General features: G+C 41.5%; 2 protein-coding genes across 14 annotated transcripts in view; one reads left to right on the top strand and one right to left on the bottom strand.

Moving 5' to 3' along the window:
* Nucleotides 1-51: 51 nt before the first annotated feature.
* SRA1 (steroid receptor RNA activator 1) lies at nucleotides 52-6,533 on the top strand. Its single transcript, XM_010990716.3, has 5 exons — nucleotides 52-674; nucleotides 801-926; nucleotides 4,942-5,147; nucleotides 5,823-5,931; nucleotides 6,081-6,533. The coding sequence occupies exons 1-5, from the start codon at nucleotides 650-652 to the stop codon at nucleotides 6,290-6,292; spliced, it is 678 nt and encodes a 225-aa protein (XP_010989018.1). The 5' UTR covers nucleotides 52-649; the 3' UTR covers nucleotides 6,293-6,533.
* A 918-nt stretch (nucleotides 6,534-7,451) lies between these two features.
* ANKHD1 (ankyrin repeat and KH domain containing 1) overlaps nucleotides 7,452-26,539 on the bottom strand; it is a 112,388-nt gene continuing 93,300 nt past the window's right edge. For 7 of the 13 annotated variants that reach the window (XM_031449151.2, XM_031449153.2, XM_031449158.2 and 4 more), the window contains 11 exons: nucleotides 26,017-26,473; nucleotides 25,396-25,542; nucleotides 23,412-23,561; nucleotides 21,640-23,252; nucleotides 18,502-18,678; nucleotides 16,939-17,190; nucleotides 16,207-16,382; nucleotides 15,374-15,538; nucleotides 12,227-12,336; nucleotides 7,953-8,126; nucleotides 7,452-7,802 (listed from right to left, as the gene is read on the bottom strand). In XM_031449151.2, coding sequence (XP_031305011.2) covers nucleotides 7,799-7,802; nucleotides 7,953-8,126; nucleotides 12,227-12,336; nucleotides 15,374-15,538; nucleotides 16,207-16,382; nucleotides 16,939-17,190; nucleotides 18,502-18,678; nucleotides 21,640-23,252; nucleotides 23,412-23,561; nucleotides 25,396-25,542; nucleotides 26,017-26,473 — 3,425 coding nt within the window. In that variant the 3' untranslated portion in view covers nucleotides 7,452-7,798. Of the gene's footprint in view, nucleotides 7,803-7,952; nucleotides 8,127-12,226; nucleotides 12,337-14,615; nucleotides 15,097-15,373; nucleotides 15,539-16,206; nucleotides 16,383-16,938; nucleotides 17,191-18,501; nucleotides 18,679-21,639; nucleotides 23,253-23,411; nucleotides 23,562-25,395; nucleotides 25,543-26,016; nucleotides 26,474-26,539 lie in introns of those variants that run through there. The other 6 variants (XM_031449154.2, XM_010990727.3, XM_031449156.2 and 3 more) reach the window with 4 other exon arrangements.

The following is a 26,539-nucleotide window of genomic DNA, read 5'->3' as shown; positions in this document are numbered from 1 at the left end:
GCATGGATGTGCTAAAAATCTGACTTCATATAGCAGATATATTCCCTAAGGTTTCCTCTGTGCTAGGCACTAAGGTACACCTGGGGATAAAATAGTCAGGGGTTCCACCTTCTGAGACTGTCAAATAAGACCCAAATAAACAAGACCGAAGACAAAATGTAGCACGGCTAGGAAATCTCCGAGGGTTGTGGGAGCTCAGACGAGACACTTAACTTGGCCTGAGACATTAATAGGCTTCCTGATACATATATTCCAGCCTAGTGAGTGTAAATGTTCAGGGCAGTGGACACCTGCCTAGATTACAGTGGGGCGGGAGATTCTGGAGGTTTAAACTTGCTCCTGATAGCAACTGTGAAACACGGAGAGGGGGGACTCTCAGAGGACTTGGGCTCTTAGAGCGCTATTTTCTGGAGAACAGCCCCCTTTGGTGCCGTGTGGTCGGGGCTCTGTGCGTTATTAGCTGGGATAGATTTGAAGTCCCTTAGGGAGTTGGCGCAGGGTCTCGACAACGGCTCCTTGCGTGTCTGAACAACCGTCCAACCACGAGTGCTCCAGGCAGCCGGCCCGGCTAGGGGCGTGGCCCCAGCGGCTTGGGAGTGCGGCCGCCCTGGAAGTGACGTACTGCCCCGCTGGCCGTGCGGAAGTGGAGATGGCGGAGCTGTACGTGAAGCCGGGTGAGCGCGGCGGCCGGGCTAGGGGCGCTGGGTCTTCTCCCTGCCCTGGCTAGGGGCGAGTACTGCGCGGGGTGCGGACCCTCTGTCTTCCCCGGGCTTGCTTCACGCGTCCTCTTACCTTTGCAGGCAACAAGGAGCGCGGCTGGAACGATCCGCCGCAGTTCTCATACGGGCTGCAGATCCAGGCTGGCGGACCCAAGCGTACGCCGCTCACGAAGAGGGTCGCCGCTCCCCAGGATGGATCCCCCAGAGGTGGGTGGGGGCCCTGTGCGCGGAGACCCGCCGAGAATGGGCGGTGCCAGGAATAAGCCTGGCCTTTGGGTCTCTTGCGTTTCGAAAAGGACTTCCTGTGGAGAGAGCTTGGTGCTCCACAAAGGGGCTCCGTTCAGGCCCTTTTTTACTGCCCAGGTCGATAATTGGTGCGCTGGCCTCAAAAGACTGTGTTTTCGCCTTAGGTGATCTCATCCTATATATTGTTTTTCTAATTTTATTTCCAACATGGATCTTTTCACAGAACGTAGTGGTATACCCATTTGTGTGTTCTGCATCTTCACTTGGCTGTATGATAACCACCTCAGATTTAATGTGTTATTCGTTCATTTAATCAGTATCATCTACTGAGCACCTACTGTGTTTGAAGGCGAACTAGAAAGCAGTCAACAAGATAAAAGTTTTCTATTTTTGTAGAGTCCACACTATAGCTTTGCAGATAGAGGAAACAGTGGTGAGGGCTCTACAGAGAAAAACAAGGTGATGTGAGAGTGACTGGTAACTAAGGTATCTAAAGGTTGACATTTAAAAGCTAGCCACACAAGTATCAGGTGCAAGAGTATTCCAGGCTTTGGAAATAGCTATTGCAGAAGTCTTAAGAATAAGTTTGACAAATTCAGAGACTGAAGGAGCATCTGATGGCTAGAGCACAGTGGACTAGGGATAGAAATTTAGATCTCAGTAGTAGGCAGGGGCCAGATTTTAGTGTTTTCTTTTTCGTTCTTTCTTTTTTTTTTTTAATGGAGGTTCTGGGATTGAACCCAGTACCTCATGCATGCATGCTAAGCATGCACTCTACCACTGACCTATACCCTCACCCCCATAGTGGGTTTTTGTAAATCAGGACAAGGAATTCATATTTTAATTTACATAAAGTGGGAAGCCACTGAAAAATGTTAAGTAGAGAAGGGTGGTTTCTTTCTCCCTGAGCATTTCCCAGGCTAATAGGAAAGTGTGGTCTCTTTTCAACTCCTCTGTTAGCCACACCCGTAACATTGCAGAGGAACGATATAAACCAGTTTCTTAACCTTAGCACTACTGATATTTTGGGCCAGATAATTCTTTTTTGTGAGGGACTGTCCCATATATTGTAGGATGTCTGCAGCATCCCTGGCCTCTACCCACTAGATGCCAGTAGCACCCACCCAGTTGTGACAGCCAAAAGCGTCTCTAGACGTTTACTGTGGGGACAGAATCTCCCCAGGTTGAGAAACATTGATTTACATTAAAAAAAAAAAGATCAATGTGTCTGTTATGTGGAAAACAGATTTTAAGGAAGAAGTGGATAGACAAATTAAGGGGCTATTATGCTAACATAGGTAAGTTGTAATGATTCGGACAAGGGTGGGAGTACAGGAATTGGATGGATATGGGATATGTTATGGTAGGAATTGGATGGATATGGGATATGTTATGGAGAAAGTCAATAGGAATGAGTAGATGTCCTAGGTGAGGTGAAAGAAGCAGCACTGTAACTTGTATTTTTGGCTTGAGGAACTGGATGTAGTGTTCAATGATATGGGATGACTAGGTTTTGAGGGGAGGGGAAAAGCAAGGTTTCTGTTTTGGCCATGTTAAATTTGGGCTGCTAAATAGGGGAGAGGTCTAGGCTAGAATTACAGAAATGTGTCACCACCACTATCACATGGATGATATTTGATTTTATGGGCTTAAATAAGGAGAGTATGTGGGTAGAGGCCTAAAGAGGATCCAAGCCAGAGCCCTAAGGCTCTTTAGCATTTCAAGGTTGAACAGAAAAGGAATTAGCAAAGGACACTGAGAAGTGGCCAAAGAAGTAAGAAGAAAAGTAAAATTTACTCTGGGAGAGGGTAACATCTTGACGAACCCTGATGAATGCTGCTGAAAGGTCAAGTCAGAGGAGAAAAGGGACCACTTGATTTGACAAACATAGTGATCACTGGTGACCCTAACAAAAGCAGTCGGGAGTGATGAGAGCAGAAACCTGTCAGGAATGGGCTGAGGAGAAAATATGAAAAGAAGTAGAGAGAGTAACTGTAGTTAGCTCACAGAAGAAATTCTGCTGTGAAGCAGAGATGAGAAATGAGGCAGTGTCTGGGGATGACTGTGAGGTAAGGGAGGGTTTAGTATGCTGATGAGATAATATGGTAGAGAAGGAGAACTGATGGTGTAGGAGAAAAGGGATAACTGCAGGATGGAAGCCCAGAGAAAGCAAGAGAGTTAGGGATGCAGAGTTCAGCTGGGGAGATAGCCTCTGATAGAGCAGGAACCTTCATTTATTAGAGGAGGAATGAAAGCAGCCAGATGCAGGTGGGTTAGTAGAATTGGTGGTGAGAAGGTGGGGGTGTTCCTATTTGTGACCTCTTATTTTCTCAGTGAAATATGAGGCATGGTCAAAAGGACAGAGACTGCAGGAAAAGAAAGGAAGAAGGTAGAAAAGTTTAGGAGATGTGAAAACAGCCGTTCTGAAGAGTAGGAAAATGAGGCAAAGTACAGGATTTCCAGGCAATGTTGGATGCCTTTTAAAATCTGTAGCTATGAATTTAAAGTGTGACTCATCAGCATGGTTGTTTTCCTCCCAACAATTGCAGGCAAGTTGGGTTTACCAGGTAAGTGGGACAATGGGAGGGGATAAGTGAGATAAGAGCATTAAAGGAGTGATTTTAATGCACCTCAAAAATCTGAGTAGCTGAGCTGGAAGGGTAGGAGAGGTGGTCAGATTTTGGAAGTGGCACGGTGTTGTTGAGAATAAGGCAGCCAGGGGCGAGAGGCTGAAGTAGGGTGGAAAAAAAATGATCATTGGAGGTGAGGTCAAATCGAGAGACCAAATCAGGTGAGTTAATCATCCATGTGGATGTTGATACCTAGAAGTAACTTTTGACTTTTCTCCTCCAGTATTCTCATTTTCCATAGTGATTCCACCATCCCATTATTAAAGTCAGAGACCAAGAGTTGTCCTTGGCTCCTCTCTCCTTCACCCCCTGTTCCATCAAGTCCTCTTCTACCTTCTTCTAAATAAATCTGAGACCACTCTGTTTCCCCTCATCTACTCTTTAACTCTAGTTCATGCTAGTATTCTCTTTCCTGAACTACTGTTAACCTCTCAACTGGTGTCCCTCCCCTTCTTGACCTATTCTCACCAGCTTTTCACAGGCCATACAGAGTGAATGAACATCATAAAAAACAAGTCTATTGACATCACCCTTTGTTTTTATAAACCTGCAGTGGCTGTCCGTCATCATTAGGCTCAAGACCAAACTCCTCCAAAGCCCTGTAGGGGTCTGGATCCCTGCTTACTTCTCCAGAGAAAGCTCATACTACTTTTTTCAGTGTTAATAATTTCCAGCCACACAGGCCTTTTTTCTGTTCCTTGAACAAGTCAGGACTTTTCCACCTCTTGGGCACTGCCCTTACCTTTACCTAGTATACTGTTCCTTCAGCTCTTTATGGCTGCATCTATCTCATCCATTAGTTCTTAACTTTGTGAGCACATTTTTGCTACACACTAGCAGCTGTACCTGTGTTCTTAATCATCACTGCAACCCTGTGAAATAAGTGCTAGTACTATAATATCACCATTTTATGGAAGTGGAACCCAAACTTGGAGGTTAAAGGTAACTTGCCATATGTCACATTAGATGTGAGCTGAGATAAATTTAAATGTCATCTTAGGAGGCCTTCCTTGAACAGTCAGTCTGGGTAGGTCCCTCTAATACTCCTCTTTATCACATCATGTTTTATTTCTTTGTACCACACAACGTAACTTGGTAATTTTCTTTCTTTTTTTCCCGTCTTCCTCTAGAATTTAAGGTCTCTGAAGTCAGGAACCTAATCTGTCTGGTTTACTACTCTATTTCTGGCACCTTGCACATTGTCTGATGCATCGCAGGGACTTTATAAACACACATTTCTAATGAATGTGTTGTTGCAGAGTAACCCTCCTTAGAAGGGATGAAGTTAGAATTGAACTTCTTACCTATTTAAGCCATGTTTGCTTTATCTTGCTTTACCTTTTCAGTCCCCACCTCTGAGACTTCTCCTGGGGCTCCCCCAATGGGACCTCCACCTCCTTCAAATAAGGCTTCCAGGCCACCACTTGTGGGGAGTTCTCCTCCCTCCAGCACACAGCCCACAAATTTCCCAGTTGTTGAGTCTGAGACTCTGCCGGAAGATGTGCTGACACCTTTGGAACAGGCATTGGAGGATTGCCGTGGCCACACAAAGGTAAGTGGGAAAGCTCTGATGACCACCAGGTGCAGGTATGGCTCCCAAAAGTAGACTTTCTGACCCTATGGGCAATGGCTCTTAACCCTTTCTGAGTTAGGGACCCCTTCAGAATCTAAGGACTTCCTAGAAAAATGAACACATGGTTTGGCAGGGTTCACAGTCTTCAGTAGAAGAGGCTTGTAGGAACAAGAGTTGAATTTAACTCCCATTAGCAATAACTTCCTCATTTTTGTACCCTCTAGGTCATTTAGAGCAAATCTTGTTGATTTTATGTTCAGGGAGGGAGAGGGAAACTCCCTTTTTCTATCTATAATGTTTCCTAAGTTCTCTTGAGGCAAGGGATCTGACGAGTCTTAAAGGACAGTAACAGAGTGATCTTCACCTCTTTGGTCCTTAGTTTACTTATTTGTAAAGTAGCACTTTAGAATGAATTTCTGAGCATCTGAGAAACTAGAAATTTTAAAATTCTAGCCACATATGCATTTTTCTTGGAAGGAGATCCATAGATTTCATCAGCATCTCAGTGGGGCCTCTAATCTTTGAAGAACCATAACTCTAAGACTGAGTGTAAAGTTCTTGGGCCTGAGAAAGCAGGTGCTTCCTACGTGGCACTGCCTTCCCTGCCTCGGTTAGGCTGGCAGCACTGACTTGGAGGGGGCTTCTGTCTCTCAGAAGCAGGTATGTGATGACATCAGCCGACGCCTGGCTCTGCTGCAGGAACACTGGGCTGGAGGGAAGCTGTCAATGCCTGTAAAGAAGAGGATGGCTCTGCTTGTACAAGGTGTGGCTGGGTCCCTTTGTATAGCCTAAGTCCCTCATCTTGCTGTGGCTGGCCAAGCTGAAATAGGTGCTGCGATTTTTGACTGGGAGGGGAGGAGTAGCAGCTACGACTTGCTTCAGGCTGCTTGCTCAGCCCACCTCTCTCCTCAGAGCTTTCAAGCCACCAGTGGGATGCAGCAGATGACATCCACCGCTCACTCATGGTTGACCATGTGACTGAGGTCAGTCAATGGATGGTGGGAGTTAAAAGATTAATTGCAGAAAAGAGGATTCTGTCTTCAGAGGAGGAGGCCAATGAAGAGAAATCTACAGCCACAGCTGAGCAGAACCAGACTGTACCAGGCATCCAACAGGCTCCATAATCCTTTGGTTTCCCCAGACTGATTTCACATTGTCTCCTATGCCTTGGTATGGGAGGTCTTCTCTCACTTGGCTCCTTTTTACCACTTCAGAGACTGTCTGCCCCTTTTGGGTCCTTAGCCTGGCCCACCTCTAGGGGAAGAGGTCCCACAGAGGGGTCACTTGTTACCCATACCATATGCATTTCAATAAATACATCTCATTGTGGGCCCTGCGTAGGAGAGATGAGCCCTTCCTATGCCATACTGGTTCCCTTTGGTGTCCTTGACTGCTGTGCTCCCTGTGTACCATACAGACCTCTGTTCATCCTCTACTCATGAATGGCCTTGCTATGCATGACCAGATTACTGCCTGCCACTTTCCCTCAAATTAGACAAACGCATATCCCTTGCTGGGCTGAGTAACCCTATGATTTTGGATGGATGACTTTGTTTCAGCATGAGAAGAGAGGCTTAAAAAGCATGAGGAAGTTTTTCCCTCAAGAAAAGGAGACTGCCCTATTTGTACTGCATCATCCTTGAGGAATGCAAATATTACTAAGGTTAGCTGTATAAATTGAAGGAGAAAAAGACCAGATTGCTGAGATATAGGATCATTTTTCCCCTCCTTGGGGGTGGGGGTCAGGGATAGTAAGATCTTGACTCTTTATGTGATTCACCAAATAAGCTGCTGCCTTTGGGTCCTAAGGTCTGGAGGACAACAGAACCAGATGGAAGGGCCTAGAGAGGTTCATACTGTGCTGTGAGAAGGCAGAGGACAGGTTTTCAGTGTTGTAATAAGGTTGGTACTTACAGGTGGGAGGCAGAAAAGGCACAGGGAGAGACCAAAGAAAACTGGGTATAGACTGGGGCAGTGCTTTTTTCCCGCTTTGGAATAACTAGGGAGGGACTGCTGGAGAGGTCTGATTCCAGAAAGGCCGCTTCCTGGAAAGGCTAGGAACAGTCCTTGGCACGGGTCAGGCTATTGCTGTTTATGGTTTGGTGGCTCCTATGGCCGGCCCCCAAAGCCTGCCTCAGGCTCTAATTGCTGCTGGAAGTAGGCCAGTGGGACCTGGGAAGGGACCTGGGTGGGACCTCTGATCCTAACCAGGTTTGCTGGGGCCCTCAGCTTTATGGCTGAGATGAGAAGATCAGCATTGAGGACAGCACTGGAGCCAAGGCATTTCTTTCAATGTTTACTAAAGTAGTCAGAAAGTGACATTCTCCGTTCCCCAGCCCTAGTCCCAGACTCAGCCTGAGCCGAGGGCCAGGGGTTGGGAGCAGTGCCTACAGACCGAAGAGAAAGTAGAGCTAAGGGCTTGGCAAGTTGCCCACTCCTGTCCCTGGTCTAGCTGCCTTGGAACTAAGGGAGGCCCCATACCAACAAGTCACCCCCTTCTGGATTAGATGAGGCCAGCTGGCCTTTGGATATCCCAGAAAAAGGAGGTAGCAGCAGCGGCATCAGGGATTCCTTTAACTCCACACACAGGGTCATCTGCACTGGATTAGATGTCCATTTCAAATTGTGCATCATCTGGAGAGAAAAAAGGCAGAAGGACTGGTTGCTGGGTTGGGGGTCTGCAGGCTCAGTCTCAGTGCAGAAGCCCCTCAGAAATGAATCCCCACTCTACTTGGGCATTTGGACTCAAAGCCATTTCATAATTTTAGGGCCTGCTTTCCTTACCGGGTATCTCTTCCTCTGTCTCCTTTTGCTCCTTCAGCTCCTCCAGCTTGGAAGGTGGGGCTGTTGGAGGAGTTGTGACCCCGGGAATCTGAGGGAGGCAGCAGGGGGGTGTCCGGGCAATGGGTGAGTTCTTGCACTCCAGCAGGAACTTTCGGTCGTAGATGATCCTGGTGCCTGTCAAGGGGTAAGGGCTATGTAAGAGGCAGGAGCTTGTGTCTCCAGACACAGGTTTTTAGGGACCAAGAGGTCACATTTTCTCGTGCTTTAAAGGGCTGCTGCTCTACAGCCCAGCCAGAATCTCAGCTGACTAGCCTTCACAGCAGACTTCTGGGCCTAACCAAGAGGTGTCTAAGTGTCAAAAGTAGCATCCCAGCTGGTCTAGGCAGGGGCTTTTGGGTGAGGGGAGCTTCAGGTTTTGGCTCTAGGAAGAGCACTGGACTTGGATCTCAGGTACTTCAGGATGCTCTTGTCCTGCTCTGCTGGCTCTGGAACTTCACTGCTTTGGTTCACAGGGTGGGGCTTAGCCCTCCAGCCTCAGTTGGATGAGGAAGCCAAAAAGCAGATGTGAAGGCTAGTCCTGCCACCTGGGCTCTGATGGCCTGCTTGAAGGAGCTGTGTTCCTCCTGTGGAACCCAGGGACATACTGTTCTTTTCCTGACCCCTCCTAAGTCCTAACAGGCTCAGCCCAGCCTCGAAGAACTTGGCCCGAATTGTCCTCAAAGGACCCTACCCTATTCTCACCCTTCCGCTTCCCCTCCACTTAGGAATCCCTGGGTAGGCACGATCCCAGGCTGTTCGACCAATCAGCCACTAGCAAGCCACGCAGCACAGATACCTGAAACCCTTGGTCCCAACTGCCATAGTCCTGCTTTGGCAGCTTTGCAGGACCTCGTTGCTTCCTGCTGAGACCACACTCAGTTGAGGCCTTGACCTACCTCCCAGGCAGCAAAATCAGGAGTAGGGGGTGAGCAAGGTGCCCAGAACCCAGGCCACAGTGAGAATTTATGTCCAGTGTCACCCGAAAGTAGGCTCAAGACCGTCTTGCATCACTTCGAGGTTTTATGGAACTGGGCTTTAGCTCCAAGCCCCCACCCTACTCAAAGCTGCAATCTGCTGAGGGGCCTGCGGACTAGTCCAGGTCCGCACCTGCCCACCCAAGTCCCGCGACAGACACGCTGGCCTGCCCGCCGCCAGTAGACCCCGGCCCAGCCCGCTGACCTCCCGGGGTAGTGGCGTAGAGCGTGCCCCCCGGCGTGGTGCTGTAGCAGTCGGGTAGCTGGTCCCTGCCCCCGGGAATCGGGCAGCTCGTGGATGTGGACATAGCGAACAGGAGGAGCAGAAGACAAGAGGTTGGTGCTGGTGCTGAGGACGCGGAAAGCAGCCGAGCCTGAGACCGACTCAGTCGACCACGTGCGGCAGCAGCAACAACACAAGGACTACGTCACGCCCGGGGCGGGCCAGCTGTCACTCAACCAGATGATCCCGCCCTATCCGCGCTGGAGCAAGCACGGAGCTCTGCGAAAAGTTGGAAGGAGTCCCAGGACCTGCACCGACCTCCAGTTTCCTGGCCCAACATTGACCAGCCTGCCTATGAGCGCTGCAGCCGCTCAGCTGTTTACTATTTACTGTTTACAGGGGGCGCTGGGTCAGGTGAGGTATGGCACACATTACTGTCATGTATTAATTCACCCATTCCTCTCAACAGTTTCGGACAGTTAAGCACCATTAAACCACATTTTACAGGCGAGGAAACCAAAGCCCAGAGAGGTTAAGTCACGGTTCAACGTCATGCACTTGTAGAAGGGGGAATTTGAGTGTATATGATTGCAGAGCCTGTGCCCTTAAGCACAGATGTGTACTGCCTCCCATTAATCAATTACAGTACAGGGTGAAAAATGCCTTGATGCACAGCACCAAGGGAAGATGAGAGTGAGGGTGGGCTTTCCGGAAGAAGTGATACCTGGACTGATTAAAGAATGAATAAAGACTGGGGAGCAGGAGATGCCTGATCTCTTTGCCATAGCTAACTAATCCCAGGAAACTTAAGGAAAAGCTGGCTGGGGGCTGATGAGGAGGGCTTGGTCTTTAGCCCTCTGGAAAGAGAGAGTACGAGGTCAGAGAGAGTATGGCCTTTAAAAGAAGATTTTTTGATGTAGGCACACTGATGTGAAAGGAGGCAGGAGAGAGGTAATTGTAAGTACCAAGTCTAGTACCTATATTCACTAAAAATCTCAACTTGATCCAGTTGTCCGATGTTTTTAGCTTCCTCAAAATCAGTATACCCCCACCAAAGCCCCATCCTGCAAATTAATTATAGACCACCTGACCGTGCATTTATCAGTGTTACTTCTGGCTTCATCAAATTTTCTTAGCTCAGATTTTTTCACTCATTAAAAGATACTGGATTTTACAAGTAAAAGCGCTTCTCAAACTTTAATGTGCACATAAATCACCTGGAGACCTTGTTAAAATGAGGATTCTAATACAGTAGGTGGGACTTGAGATTCTGGGGTTTTAATAAAATCCCACGTGATGCAGACCCTTAGGTCTGCAGGTCCTTAGAATCACACTTCCAACAGCAAGGATATGTATATTTTATTGTTCCAAAAAGGCTTTTGAGCCACTTACAAAGCATTGTAAGCCCAAGGATCAGATTGTGAGGAACCATCTATACTCAACTTTTAAGCAGGGTGAGTAAGCAGTCTAGTGAGGGGAGTTGGGGATGGGATGGACAACAGTGAGACTGAAGGTGAAGACTCTAGCCTAGTGAAATGGGGTGGGCAAAAAGTGGCTGTGAGGATGAAGAGAAGTGAAGGGGATCTAGATACACAGAGAAGGAAGGATAAGGTGACTGATTAAGGGTGGGGTGAGAGAGGAGATAAGCTAGGATAATTCCCAATCTTCTGATTTGAGAGTCTTGGTAGCTAGGAGTCCCGTGTGATATAACAGAGAAAACAAGAGGTGGGATATATCTTATATTGGGGAATGTATAATGTGTGTGGAATGCTCAGATGGAGAAGCATTGTAAGGAATCAGATATACAGGTCTGAAACTACAAAGGAAGAACTCTGAGTTTGATTCAGATTTGTGGAGTAAAATCCAAGAGTGTGGGATGAGATCATGGCAGGAGAAGATACACCAAAAGAAGAGACCTGGAAACATCAACATTTATTTAAGGGGTTGCAGAGGAAGAGGATTTCACCAAAAGAGACTGAGAAAGAAGAGCCAGAGTAGAACTAGGAGAGAAGTGTCAGATGTTTTCAAGAAGGATCAGTTTGGAAGTGAGATCTCCCTTTTATTAATCTCTCCTGTAAAACAACAGCAGCAGTTACTACACTAAAAGACTACTACTAGAAGCTTACTTTTCTTGAAATGCTGTGTGCTATATGGGCTGGGGAACTAGAGAACAGGTAGTTGGCTTTAGGGAGAAAGCCAGATTCATCATCTATTCAACCTGGTTGAAGGACCAAGAGTAAATCTGAGGGTCGCTCAACACTGATTGCCCATTAGAGATTACAGTATGAGAGCTTTAAAAATAAATACTTATGCCCAGGTCTCAACCCCAGAGATCTGATAAGACTTATAGGGGAATACCAGGTCTCTGCTACTAGGCAAATTACTTTGAACTCACAACAATACCATCAAGATAGAACAGGAGGAGGTGAAAAGTAATCACAAAATAGGTTTGCAATCTGACCATTAGATTCATGACTTTGTTTTCCAAATTAGGTCAAGCCCAGGCTCCTGCCTTTTATTGGAGGTGGTCTTAACACACTTTAAGTTTTGGATATTTAAAACCACCTTTCTCTCACCCATTTCCTACAAGAGAGAGTGAAAGTAAAGTAACCTGTCAAATAACATTGACAAATGGTGACAAATCTTTGAGGGTGAATAGAAAATGCAGTGTTATCAGAGCCCCTCACCCCAGGACAGTGTCAACTGGTAAGATGTCATGACCAGCCACACTTCTTGGTAGAAGAGCTCTACGGCTAAAGAACAAGATGTTCAGAATCTGTTTTCCTACAGGCTTGTTTGTCTCCTCCTGGGTTTACAATGTGGTACAAAGGTTTTAATCAGTAGGACAGAACCCTGTATACTAAGTACTCCTCTCTCTTTGGCTTGAAACTCTAATATGATCAGCCTTTCCTCTTCTAAAAGCTACATCAAACCGAGGATGGTCCCCTCATTTACTAATTTTGAGGTTGGGAAGAGGATTTGGTCAGAATCTGTAAGAACTAATGGAAGCTATAGTTCTAAATCCTGAGATTTCTTACCTCTGGTTAGGAGAGGCCACCATTGGCTGTCCAACTCTCTTCTTTGGTCTGGTTAGCTGAGGTGATGAGATTTCCCCTTTGAGAGCAGGGACTGAAGGAAGCAGACTGGCCTATAAAAGGGCAAGTCAGCACACTGTAGCCACAACAGGTTTAAAGGGTCTTAAAACATCAATAATTTTGTTGGTGGTGGGAATTTTACATTGAACACTGCTTGAAATAAGTAGGTCCAGAAACCTTGATGATAGTTTTATTCCTTGAAAGAGCTGTTACTCTCATGAGGTTTGATCTATGCCTAAGCAAGGTGTTTCTTAATGACTTGAGGACTCACTATGGGTGTGCAAGATTTTCTTCTGCCTCCACTAAAATCCCAAAATCAATAATGCCTCTCACAACAGGCCTTTGATTCCATGTGAGAACAAATGGTAGTTCTCAAACCTCAGCAACATGAACCATTCTGTTGGCTTCTAGCATTCCCGTACCATATATACTCCCATATATTCATGGGACAAAAAAGAAAATCTGTATTAGAACTCTTTTGAGTTCATTTACATTCAATTTCATTTTCAGATGAGGAAAGTGAAGCCCAGAGATGAGAAAATGATTTGCCTAATGTCATATGGCTTCAAGTGGCAGAAATGAAAATAGAATTTTGGCTTCTGACTCTTGTTCTGCTGTACCCGTGAGGCCTCCCCCCAAATCCCTTGTATGTTTTGAAAGTAATTAAGTTCTTACCTGAGCTAGGTTTAATCCAAGGTTCAGGTTGGTAAAATAGCAGTAAAGTAATGCCAGGAAGAGGCAAGACAAAGGAAGAAGAGATTATAGCAGGCAAAATGGAATGGGGAATAGGTTACTGGGATCCAAACAGAAAGAAAAGAAGGCATTGCTGGTAAGAGGCCAGGAAGGAGGGTATCCTAAGTAATTGCTACAAACTGCACAGCTCCTGTTTCTTCCTAATCATCCTATGAGTTTCTCATAATTGCCTCCTCTCCTTAGAGTTCTAGTTCCTGACTTGAGATAGAATTTCTCATTCTGTTGTCCTCAACGTGTAGAAGATAGGGTTAAGAGCTCCTTCAATAATTCAAATATATTGTAGATAGTTAAAACAGAACAAAACTCACCTTTTTGTCCCACTGAATAACTTACTTAATATTATCTCTCACTAGTGTATGTTTCATCAAGAATAGTTTCATTCATTTCACTAATACTAGGTGATTTTTTTGTTATTTTTGTTGTTAGTTGTAAGTGGAAACAGCAAGATATGTAGGTGATCCAAGGGGTCTTTTATCCCCCTCAAGGCAAGGGGGTCTCTTGAGAGTACTTGATGTGGTTATCAAGCACTACAATGGCAATAGGTTCAATACCAGTGATACTTTTCAAATCCATTTAAAATTGAAAATAAATGAGGTTACAGAAGCATTCTCATATTTAAGATGATATGGAAGACAAACAAACCAGGTATGTCTAACAAAGAACAAATATGGTGTTCCTCATTTAGTGTTGGCTCTAGAAGCCAGGAAGAGAAGACTAAGAACTGTTGGCATGAAAGTAAAAAAAAAAGCTTCTAGTATGACTCTGCCTCTAGTTAATATTTTTCTATTCATCTTTCTTTGCCTTGATACATGTTTTGGCTTCTCTATCAGCCTCAAACATTTTGTTTTATTTTTTAGATTGCCTATATCTAAGACCAACCATATTAAAATATGTGTAAGTTGATGACTGTTCTTTTCAATGGGATAGTTTTTCCTTCTGTAGTGCATCAGATTCTTGGCATAGCCTATAGTTTGGACAAAGCAATCCATTCAGTGTTCTGGAGTTTAGCTTATTGACCATACCAGCTCTTCATGGAACTAAGCCCAGAATTAGTCATATATTTGTAAACATTATTCAGTTGATTCAACAATACAACAGAATTACAGGAGTCACTCCCTCCCCCTCATATGTCCCCACCCAAATAAAACTTAAACACCTATAACCAAAATAAATCTTTAGATAAAGAAAGTCAGAAACACAAAAGGAATCTGACGGATGATCTGGGTATCCTTAAGTTTGTTTGGTGTCATCTGACTGAAATTCTATTGTTCTTATTGACAAACTTACGATCCACAAAGAGCTAAACCTATCAGTGGCCTGTCTGCTGAAGTCAGATAAGACACCCTGCAGGGGCTTGAAACTTTCTCACTTATAAAATGATATGGAAGAGAACAAGGAATGTTTAACACAGTAAGTATACAACTAGTTTTAAAAGTGCTTTTCAAGGCAGTCTAAGAATGGACTCTAAAGTGTAAAATGTGAGAAGTCTATTACAAATATAGTATTAACCTGGTTCAATATGATTGTGGATTGGGTAGTACCTGTATGACCACTGAAAGGATCACACCCCACTTCTAAACACTGTTCATCTTTTTATTGAATATTCTGGTAAATATTTCACATTAATACAGGCTACATTAAGTAGAGCCACTATATGACAAGAAATTTACTCAACTTTTTCCTTTTAAGTATGTAAACAATTGTACATGTATTTACCACCCTAAAAGGTTGAAACATGTAATCATCTAATTCTCTTCTGCATACAAATAGCATTCTGTATGTTTAGCCCAAAGCACTAAATTCAAAATGGCTAAACTAACCAGAGAACATAATCAGGTGGATAGGAAATCACTTTGTTCTTATACAATGGGCAATCAAATTTCCATTGCTAAAGCCTCAGAGAAAATTTCTTAGGCAGATTAAAAAAAAAAAAAAATTCCCCAGGGTTCTTCCAAGGTCAAAGGTTTCTCAAACAAGGCTAAAGAGTAAGACCTTCTAACTTAGTTGACATATTTGAGATGCATGTTTCCAATATGAGGTGCCCACGTGCCAGGCCAAATCTGAAAAGGGGGAGGAAAAATTGGAATTTCTAATTAGGAATCTTTAGACATTTATAAAACGAATATATAAATGCAATGGCAATTCACTGTTTCTGCCTAGGAAAAATACACATACATGAAATTAAATGTTAAGTAGCATCATCTTGATATTGACAAACTTAATTCAGATCAAAGTGGTGAGATGTCATGGCTTCTGATATTCAGAACTTGTACTACCCAAAGAATTAAAAGAATGACACAATAAATCTGAAAAATAAGAGCATTAAGTCCATTTTACCTGCTGAGCATCAGTGCATTCAGTTGAATTTTGAATAACTTTTATCATAGGGTTCCAAGCAGGATCTGGGTTGTGGAGTCCATTAAACAGAGGGCCTCCCGGAACATCAGCAAGTTGGGGATGGGAGGGTATTATGGTGCCTCCATACATGGAAATTGGCAGACCCTAAAACAGCGGAAAGGTTTACTCATGAAGTGATTATAAATGATGAGTCCATAATACCAGCATAGATCTCTCTAACTGCCTTTCATTCAGAGGACTCCAGAGGATCCTAATAAATACAGCATCGTAAAGAACTACAAAACCAGAAGTGGTTATCTGTATCAGCAACACTTTTCAATGGGAAGAGGGAAAAAACTAAATCCAGTATCAAATCAAAAGGAAATTTCTAATATTTGATGAACACCTGTTATACCCTCAACTTTCCCACATTTTAGATTTACTAATAAGCTTGTGCTAAGAAAACAGAACTCTACACAATTGCTTGCAGCCACAATCTGGCTTTATGGCAGCCAGGAAGCTCTCAAGCTGACAAGAGGGCAATGGGGAGCTCACAGCCAGCTTTTTAGAAGGGCAGCCAAATGCAAAGTAGCAAAACTCAAATCTCTCAGGTTTTGGGGGGAAGCTGGGGGCATCTTCAGGATTAGTTTGAGGACAAACTAATATAGACCACATAACCCACTCTTAAAATTGGGTAAAAGATCTGGCAAAGACATGGAAACAAACTAGTTACACTAGAAGGGAGAATTATTTCAGTACAAATTACTCCTTAACATGTGACTACATTGGCTGGCAAAGTGTTAAACAGGTTACAATGAGACTTGTCAACTTACTTTAGAAAAATCCACAAAACTGTTTGCCATTGGCTGATGAAAAATGTTAGAGGGGGCTACCATTCCAGAATCATCTCTCTCCACTGGCTGATGCTGAGAGAATGTGCTTGGGTCTGATAATTGTTGATGCATTGGATGGTTCCCTATCACAGACTGTGACCAACCTGATAAGCCTTCTAGAAAGAAGAATTGAGAAAAGGGTTAGATATTTATTTGGATTAAATAACAAAACATTACCATTTGATCATTTTTTCTCACACTAAATTTAATCAAGATCATGCCTTTTACAAGCTCAGGACACATTCATGACAATTTCTGCAAACTGAAAAGACATGAGTTTCTGGAAAATTAGGTAGAGTCCTCTGAATGCCCCAGTCTACCTGTACTTCAAAAGATTAAGTGCTCTCTGAAAGAAATCAAATGATTGTCCCATTTAACAATGAAAAGCTTAAGAGAGGGGAAAAGAAGTATGCTTTGAATCTTTTACTTCTAATCAACTCTATTTATTATTTTATATATGTTATTTATTATCATACACATTACATATATTATGTGTAACCCAAACTAACATTCCAGACTTTGAGACAAGATTGAACTCAAAGGTTTAAACAACCCCACTGATTAAGTGTAAGAACTAAGCTTTTTTTTTTTTTTTAAGGAACTATATTTTAATGGCAAAATCCCACAACTTACTTGAGATATCCCTTCAGATAGATGGCAACGTAACTGTACCTGACATGGCATTGACGCCGAATGACCAGATTCCACTGTGTCCAACAGGAGCGACAAAACTGGTCCCCACAGGGGCTTGTGTTACAGACCCTCCTTGTCGAATCCGGGCTAGTCTCTCTGTTCCAATAGGGGGAGGTATCTTTCGATCCTGACTGGCACTACCTCCTTTTGGTTGGCCCAAAGTTGGGGGGGCAGAAGTGGCTGAAAGAGGTGAAGATGATCCCGAAGAAACAGATGGAATAGGAGAGTCACCTGGTGGCAAAATATTTCTCTATTGTTTTATTACATATAAAAACTAATTATAAGAATATGAGAAACCTTGTTGGAAAGATCTATTCCATAACATAGGTACTGTAAAGAAAATTTTCATTTTACAAGAGCATTCAAATGAAAATATCTAAGTTCTTAAACATTATCCTATACTACTTCTGCCTGTAGTTAAGTATAAACAGTCTGAAAAATAGCTAAGTATAAAAATAGAAGAAATTAAAAAAAGAAAAAATAGTAAATATAAACAAATACTCAAAAGCTTTTTCAAATTGAACTGAACAAGGCTAGAAAGGAAGAAGGCCATATTTATTCTTACTCTAGTTCTAAAAAAATATTCTTAAGGGAGGAGGGTATAGCTCAGCGGTAGAGTGCATGTTTAGCATGCACAAGGTCCTGAGTTCAATCCCCAGTACCTCCATTAAAAAAAAAAAAAAAAAGCAAGCTAAATAATCTAATTACCTCCTCTAGCAAAATACCTAAATAATAACAAAAAGAATTTTTTTTAATCGTCTCAAAATATATATTGTCACATTTTAAATTAGCTTAAAATGTGGCAGTGTTTGGATGGTACCTAGCATACTGTCTGGAAAACAATATTATACATTTATTAGCTCTATACTTACTAGCTTTTTTCTTTTTTCTCTTTCTATAGCCCTTTTTTCCCCCACGAGGAAGAAAAGTTAAATGTTGGCAAAGCATCGTAGGATTCAATTCACGGCTTTGTTTCCTAATGGGACTCTCAGGTAATATGGGTAGTTTTCCATGTCAAAGGGCTACCACTTACTGACTACCTCATAATGCTCATTTAAAAAAATCAAATCCTGTTCAAGTCCTGTTCTAACTTCATCGGTTCTAAATACTGAAATAACTAAGCCAGAACAGAGGAATATTTTTACTTATAAATGGCAACAATACAATTTCCTAAAATGTAAAAATAAATAAGGAATCATACCAAACTGACCAGATACTTAAGTTCAACTTAAATTCAACTTCTTTTCAGACTTAAGAAATTATTTCATAATACTGCCTCCAAAGAGTCCTTTTATAAAACTACTTGTACCTCTTTTCTTGATCCAAAACTCAATGTAAACAAATCTGGCTTGGAAGAATAGCTTGACCCTTAAAGTTTTCTCTCCTACAAATGATTGATAAATTTTTGACATGACTGCAATACAAACCTTGGGTACCTGCATACCATTTAGATTACTAAAGTTATAATACAGGGTTCCCTGAAACAAATGGTTTAATAACTTATTCAAAACTCTTAGGTAAGAGTTCCTCCAGGATTCCTACATGAGTTTGAGGCGCTTGTCCAAGGGTGGGGAGAAAAATGTTGTCTGTTGAAACTAGGAGTCCCAACAGGAGCTGGCCCTTGCAGGAAAACCCGTGTTCCTGGTATGCTGGAAAAACTTGTCAGAGGAGCAGAAGAGGAAGATGGGGAGCTGCCTGATGGGTCAATGGACGGTAAACCTGAAATAAAACAGGTCCAAGACATCCAATTAGCCAAAGCTTTAAAACTGAAAGTCCAAGGTTTATTTAATTCTTCTTTTAAAAAGAAGAAAGCATGTAGTTTATTTTGTGGATCACAGTAACAGGAATCCATTTATTTTGTACTGTATGTCCCAAATCCATTTTTCACTTGCAGTCCAGAAGAATATCAAACAGCACTAGATATAGAAAAGTAAGTCCAGTGTTTAAGAACGGCAGTCACCTGGAGTATGTTCTAGATAAATCTCAAAGTTTTCATTGGAGGGAACATGGGATAAGAGCATGTTATGAATACGGGTACCCATCAATAATTTCTGCTTTCCCTTTTGTGGGAAATCTCAAAGTACAGCTGTTCATCTATATAGCTACAGTCATTTTCCCTGGAAGATGAATACCAAACCTACCAATGTTTCCTTCCTAACAAGGAGGAAAAGCATACTATTAAACTAAAGATAATTTCAGTACTCATCTAATTAAAAAAAAAAATCAACAGTTGCAAACTACATCAAAGTTTCTATCTAGTTGACATAAATCTGAATTTAGCAGTCTTCTCAAACTCCACTCCTTTTTCTAGAAAACATATTAGGGAAAGGGGACATGGGTCCGGAAAAGGATTACAGGTACTCATTTCAGGAAAAAGTAGTTAATATCAACATAAAATATTCAACACCTCTCAAGCAGGTCTTATTCATCTATTTTTAAAGTAGACAATTCAAAGGCTTTCAGTATAGTCCCAGGATTGTGGAACAATCACCACAATCAATTTTAGAACATTTGTGTCTACTCTAAAGAAACCCCTGTATGCATTACCTGTCACTCTCCATCCTCCTTTACCCCTTATCTGAACCTCTAAGCAACCACTAATATACTGTCTCTCTAGATTTGCCTATTCTGGAAACTTCATATAAATAGAATTATACAATATATGATCTTTTGTGACTGGCTTCTGTCACTTAGCAAAATGTTTTCCAAGTTTATCCATGATGCAGCACAAATAATTACTTCATTTCTTTCATTATATCTCATAATATAGAATATAAATATAAAAATAGATACTATAATGAGAATGATATCTCATGATATAGATACATCACATTTTGTTTTTCCATTCATCAGTTGTTGGACTTTGGGCTGTTGCCACTATTTGCTATTATGAATGGTGCTGCTATGAACATTTGTGTACTAGTTTTTGTGTAAATGTATGTTTTCTCTTGGGTATACCTAGGAGCAGAATTACTGGATCACATGGTAACTCTTTTTAACCCTTTGAGGAGCTGTCAAACTGTTTTTCCAAAGTACCATTTAAAATTTCTACCAGCAGCATTTGAGGGTTCCAATTTCTCCACATCCTTTCCCATCTTCATAAGTATTACTATTTCTTACCTGTAAACTAGGAGAGTAAACTATATCCATCAAAGAGCATCAACAAAAGAAATCACACAGGCAGTTAAGATATGAGACCAGGCTTAGTCAATCCTGGACCCCAGAAGGAAGGTCAAAATTTAATGCTTGCTATTTCAAAAAATTATTTTTTAATTAGAAGTAAATAATTTTGGTGTCATAGATTTGAATAATTAAGGTCCCAAAATGTTGTCTTCTACCAAACTAGATGGATGATTTCCTTAACTTTCTTTTTTCCAGACATTTATAATCTGCACATCTTGTTAGGATGCAGTATGTGGTGTGTAAAGTGCTCAAACACTGGAATATGAGAGATTTGAAGTTTATCTCTAGCTAAGGCACTCTAAATTCACATATTAGGGCCAGCCAAGTCAAGGATTAATGCTTTCTACCACAGCCTGAGCACTGGCAATGTGCTCTTCTTTCATCCTGGGGCCTTTGAAAACCTTTATAAGTTTGCCCAAAACAAAAAGTTAAAATAGATACCTATTTATAGAAAAGAAGAAAAAAAAATCCTAGAGAGTATTTTGGATCATACAGTCTTGCATAAGCTGTATTTCTTTTTGAAAGATGATATAACACTATGTTATCCTGAAAAGACAAGTAAACGGAAACATATCTGATATAAAAGCTAAGACTATACAGTATCCATATTCTCACAACTTTTAAACAAGTTAGATCAGTTATAATTAGCAAAAAGGAAGGATGGGCTATGGGACCGTTATCTAACTGGAAGAAAAATGCTAAGTGCCAATAGTTCTTCTTATCCCCATTCCAGGTCAGCTACAATTTCTAATTTGTTTTTTAGAACAGTGCAGATTGGAATAAAATTTGGCCTTTAGACTCTGGAAAATAGACTCTGATTTGCCAAATATCTCCAAGCCACCACTAGCCTCTTATCTTTCTAAATATTTTTTATACTGCCTCAGCAGCTGGTTTCTGATTTCAAGGAATAAACAGCTAAATCTTAGTCGGTTTTTTAAAAATAAGAGCCCACACATGACTTGGTCTCTTCCAACAGCTCCATCTAATGTAAATAATATAGTTACTATTAAACTACATCATTTAATATTCATTCCAAGCACCCAACGCTGAAAACAAAGAATGTAGATTATGGATTGGGGCCTAAATACCTTCATAACTCAAACATTTACAATCTGAGAAATGCAAACAATCACTATGATTTTAAAAATGTCTGTAATTTTGGATCCTTGAAGCATACTATGAGTCCTTTTTTATTAACATCATCTTACATCAATTCTAAGAAAATGGACTGACACAAAGTATAACTTCCTTGATATGAGAGATGAAGAGATCATAAAAGACAATATAAAGCAGCTCACATGTGAGTGATTTACCTAGGGCTAGTTTTTTCCCCACTCAATCAGCAGTCATTAAAGGGTCTTTACTATTTATGACATACTCTTCGTTTCTTTAAGATCATGCAAAATTATGTACAAAATAAATGCTTTATTATCTTGGAAGACAGATTATGCTCTTAGAGCCCCAAACTGTGCTGTAGCAATAGTTATAATAACTTACCAACTGGACTAGTAGAAACTCGCTGGGAAGTTGGTCTGAAGCCAGGTGCCTTGGAGTTGTCAGGGTGCACGTTTTCCAGGTGTCCAAGTACAGAGTTACCCAGGAATGCTGACTGAACAGTGAAAGAGGCATCTGCAGCAACTCGTGAGGACAGTGGACCATCTCCCCAACCTTGGTTAGCTGGCACCTGGCTGCTATCAAAAAGACTACTGAAGTGATTGAAAAGCGTGGCTGGGCCAAATGTAGGTGGCAAAGATTTATTTGCTGGGTTAATGTGCATCTGAGAACCATTCATAATGTTCATGGCTGAAGAAAGCTGCACTGCAGCTGGTGGGCCTTGCGGTGGTGTTAAAGGAACTGGATTTGTAACAAAAATAGACTGGGGATCCTGGTGTATAGTTGCATTTGGTACCACCGAGTAAAATGAACCTCTGGGCTGCATTCGATGAGAAACTCGAGGTGCTGGTACAGCTAACTGAGGTAAATTATTGGTATCCTGATTATCAGCAGCAACCATTCTGGGTGATGCCAAAGTCAGTGGAGCAGGTTCTGAATTAGATGCAAAAGGCATTGACACAGGACTTAAATCAGACAAACTAGGTGGCTGTGCTTCCTCCTGTGTATTATTGGAGGAAGGAGTGGGACTACCAGATGGGTGAGTTTCTGGAGCTCCTGGGGTGTTGCTGGCAGAGCTACTGCAGCTATTTGCAGTTGAAGAAGGGGTACACAGGTTTGCCATGGACTGGTCCTGTGTTGACACTTTCTCTTTGTGGGGCGGCATGGCAGAGAAAGACTCCATCTTTTGTGAAGAAAGCTGTCCTTGAGGAGTACTTGCGGGCAGAAACGCGGTGGGAACTTGCCCACTATTGATAGGTGCAGAGGAGACAGAAGGCAGGGAACTACAAGTGCTTGTCACAGAAGAAATCACCGTTGCTGGAGGACTTGTCTTGGGCACACAGGCAAACAACTGCTTTCTGACTGATGAGGGAGTCCGGGTATTAGTCACACACAGTTGCTGACTGGCAGTAACTACAGAAGAGACAGTGACAGGACAACTGGCAGTAGCTAGTCCAGCAGATTCTGAGGGTAGAACAGTCCCGTTCTGGTTAGGAAGACGGCCTGTATTATTATGCTTTGGAGAGCTATTTGTGTTGCCAGGATTCACAGGTCTCACTGGGAATGGTCCCCAAGTGTTAGGAGAGGGTGAAAAGGTTCCTCCAAACTGGGCCATGGGTAAGCGAGGATGCCGAATCTGTTGCATAGTTTGAGCAGCCAGCAGGGCAAAATGAGGGTGGGGATAAGCTAAGGGGAGAGAAACTGGGAAAGAAGAACGTACATTCGTTGGAACGTTCTTATTAAGTTTATTAGTGGGCTGGAACGTAGATAATGTTGTTGCCTGTGAAGTTACAAGACTTGGAGCACCCAAGGGAAATGCATTTTTACTGGAAGCTGTTGTGGTGCCTACTCCAGGTGAGAAGTTTGCATGAATGGATTTGGTGCTGGCAGGTGTTCTGATATGGTTTTTAGGAATCAAGTCTTCCAGTTCCTTAGCAGGATCTTGAATAAGTGCATTAATAAGCTGAACTGCGTATCTTGTTGATTCTGTACCACCCCTGGAGAGAAAACAAACAAAAAACAAGATCAAAACCATAAAAAAACTAGGTAATCTTTACCATGAAATAAAATTCTCGATTGTACCATGCCTAACAAAAATATGCTTCTTATAAAATTTAATTTCCTCACAAAACTAACAACATATATTTCACAATTACCTTATTGTGATCATTCTCTCGCCATTCTTATCTTTTTGTTTATCCACATCAATATGGGCACCGGTAACATCCTGTATTGCAGTGATGTTACATCCCCCTCTTCCCATTATCCTGGAAACCACGGAGGCTGGAACAGACAATTTCTTTGACCTATAAAATGAAGACCATATGTGAGCTTATGAAACCAAATGTCTTTATTAAAAAAATGTCTCAGTAAGTATGTTCATGGACATTTGCAGAATACTATTTCTCAAACCTAAAAGAGAAAATTATTGGAAGTTTTTATTTTAGAAACTGACCACATCATATTTAACTTAGTAAAGGTAAAAATTACATTGCCATTAAAAAAAAAAATATATATATATACATATGTATGTATATAGATATATTAAATCAATCATAATTTAAGCATTCAAATCTGCCCAGCTATCATGTTAGTGATAAACTGCAATGGTCATATGTATTGACACTTTCTAAATTAAAATAATGCATACCATTTTGTTAAATTCCATACTGGATATGAATAATAAAGGCTAGCTTATCAGTATCAACAACTTTACTTAGCAATAAAAAAATAAAGCCTCAGATTTGAATTATATAAAAAGCAACTCACAAGTGGAGCCTGGGACTTCTACCTGTGTGTGAGGCGAGTGGAACTAGAGAAAAGACCAGAGGCTGATCTTGGATCTGATAAGATGGCCTGGGTGTCCCACAGGATTATCAAGGAAACCCAGTGTTTGCTGGCCAAACCAAATGAGAGCAACACCCATTATTTTCATGTGGTCATTGATGGCTGCCTCCTACGAGGGATGGACCCTCAAACTTTGAACTATAGCTTCCAGAAGAATACCTAATGGTAGCCTCTGAAATACATTTCATGATCAAAATTTATCATCTTAATGTAGACAGATTGGGAACAATATATTTAAGATATTTTGAAAGCTAGAGCATCAATTAGGCTGTATGCCATGAATAATACTTAAAATCAATCTGATCATCAGGTATGCATTACTTCTCCTGTTCTGCCAAGACCTCTTCCTTTTTTATTTGTTTTTAGTAGACACAATGTCTTAGAAACATTACAGAAAAAAAAGCCGATATCTTAGTCCTTTGGTAATTAAATGCACATTAACAAATCTATGTCTTGTCCTGATTCCCTGTTGTGAAGCATGAGCAGAGACTAGAAATATCTTCTGGATTGTTGTGAAACATTTAAAAGCACTAGCCCCTCTCTGCTTTTATTATAAAGCAGTGTGAATGAAGGAAGTTGTCAAAGTTAGCTACAGGGGTGTGGGTGTTTTTCTTCCTTCCTTCCTTCCTTCCTTCCTTGGGGAAGGTAGTTTTAATTTTATGGGCTCCTTTGTCCCCTCTTATGGTGATCTAACTGCATTGGTTAAAAGGAGATAACCAGTTCTTCAGAATAGTTCTTTTCTAGCCAGGTCTAACTTTATTTAAATGCTGTAGATGGACAAGCTTGTCTGAATTAAAATGGGACCATTAAACAACATGACAGTCCTCACTAATAAGATTGTGACTTTGTTGTCAAGTGAAACTTGTGATCTTTTTGTATGGTTTGTCTGTAAAATGTAATCTTGTGTGTTTTTTAAAATCTTTTTTGGGGGGGAGACGGGGGTAATTAGATTTATTTATTTTTAATGGAGGTACTGGGGAATGAACCCAGGACTTCATGCATGCTAATAAGCATGCACTCTACCACTGAGCTATACCCTCTTCCCAATCTTGTACTTTAATGAAGTACTTTTTCATTATTTTAAAGCCAACATTTGTTGTATCATATAAAATATCTATGCAAAATTTACATACTGTTTCTAATTTTGCTTTAATCTACTCTGGATATAGTAAGGCAACTGCATTTGAAAATAATAGCCACATTCAAATCATTCATTAACTGGGTAACTATCTCACAAGAGGAAAACCTGTTACAGTCTATTAAAGATAAAAAGATGAGACTAATTCTATTTACCTTCGGACAACTTCTTTCCACCCTTCTTCTCTTTTTTGCCCCCTTTTAGGGCTAGTCAGATTCAGCTTTATGTTTGAAGAGCTTAATGGCAATGATACTGACTTGTAGCTTGTTGATAAAGAATTAGGATTTACTTCGCCTTCAAGTCTGAGAAAAGAAATATCAAGTCCAATAAAAGATACATTTTAAGATAGGAACTCAAGAGATTAGTCCTTTATACACAAGGTATACTGAAATACTTGAATTAAAATTTGGCACATGAGATTATTAACAATTTAGAAAAACAAAAACAGGTCAGAGTCCATCATTTATTTTAGTATTAAAATGGATTCAGAATCCAAAAGGACTATAATCAGTAAAAATGACATAGTTAAAATAAAATCAATGTATGCTAATATTGCCAAATTTAAATTTGAATCTTAAAAGTTCTAATAATCTCATTTCATAACTAGAACATGATTAGGAAGACATTGGTGAATTTGTTTTGAACATTCAAGACAGATAATGTGATAAACTTAAACTGTTTAACACAACTTGGGCTTGAAGAACATACTTCAAGTTCTTCTGCCAGGCATTAAAAAGAAAAAGTAGGTGAAGAATTAACAAGTTAGAAAATTTTACCGTGTCTGAGTTTTGGAAGCGGCAGTACTTGTCTTTTCTTCTTGGGAATGGAGTAGCAGTGAGGGGTATCTCCTATCACTAGAGGAATTCACATCCATAGTGAAATTTAACTCTTGGCTTTTACCACCACTACTACTCTCACTGTTGCAATCTGTGCTGTCCAAGTTATCTGAGTCACTATTCCCACCTGCACCACCACCTCTGGGCTCTCCATTTATTTTATTCTTATCTGCCTTTTGCTGTGCTAAGGATATATGTTGTTCTGGTAATATTAAATGTGCAGTGGGAGGGGTCTCCTTTGTTTTGTTCTTCTTATTTTTCCGATTGGTACTGGGAGTTGTCACAACGTTAGCCCTTTTTTTCCCAAACACGTTTGTGAATGTTGCAGATGTTGCAGAGATTCCAATTGTGGTGGTGGTGGTCGCACTGGGAGGTTCTATGGGAACTTCTTGTTCCACTGAAATTATGAAAAAGGATAAAAATCACACTGAGAGACACAGATCTCAAAACAAACTGTGACAGA

This window comes from Camelus dromedarius, chromosome 3 (assembly GCF_036321535.1).
Source record: "Camelus dromedarius isolate mCamDro1 chromosome 3, mCamDro1.pat, whole genome shotgun sequence".
Lineage (NCBI taxonomy): Eukaryota > Metazoa > Chordata > Mammalia > Artiodactyla > Camelidae > Camelus > Camelus dromedarius.
The sequence above is the reverse complement of the archived record's forward strand: the minus strand, read 5'-3'. Positions and strand labels throughout refer to the sequence as shown.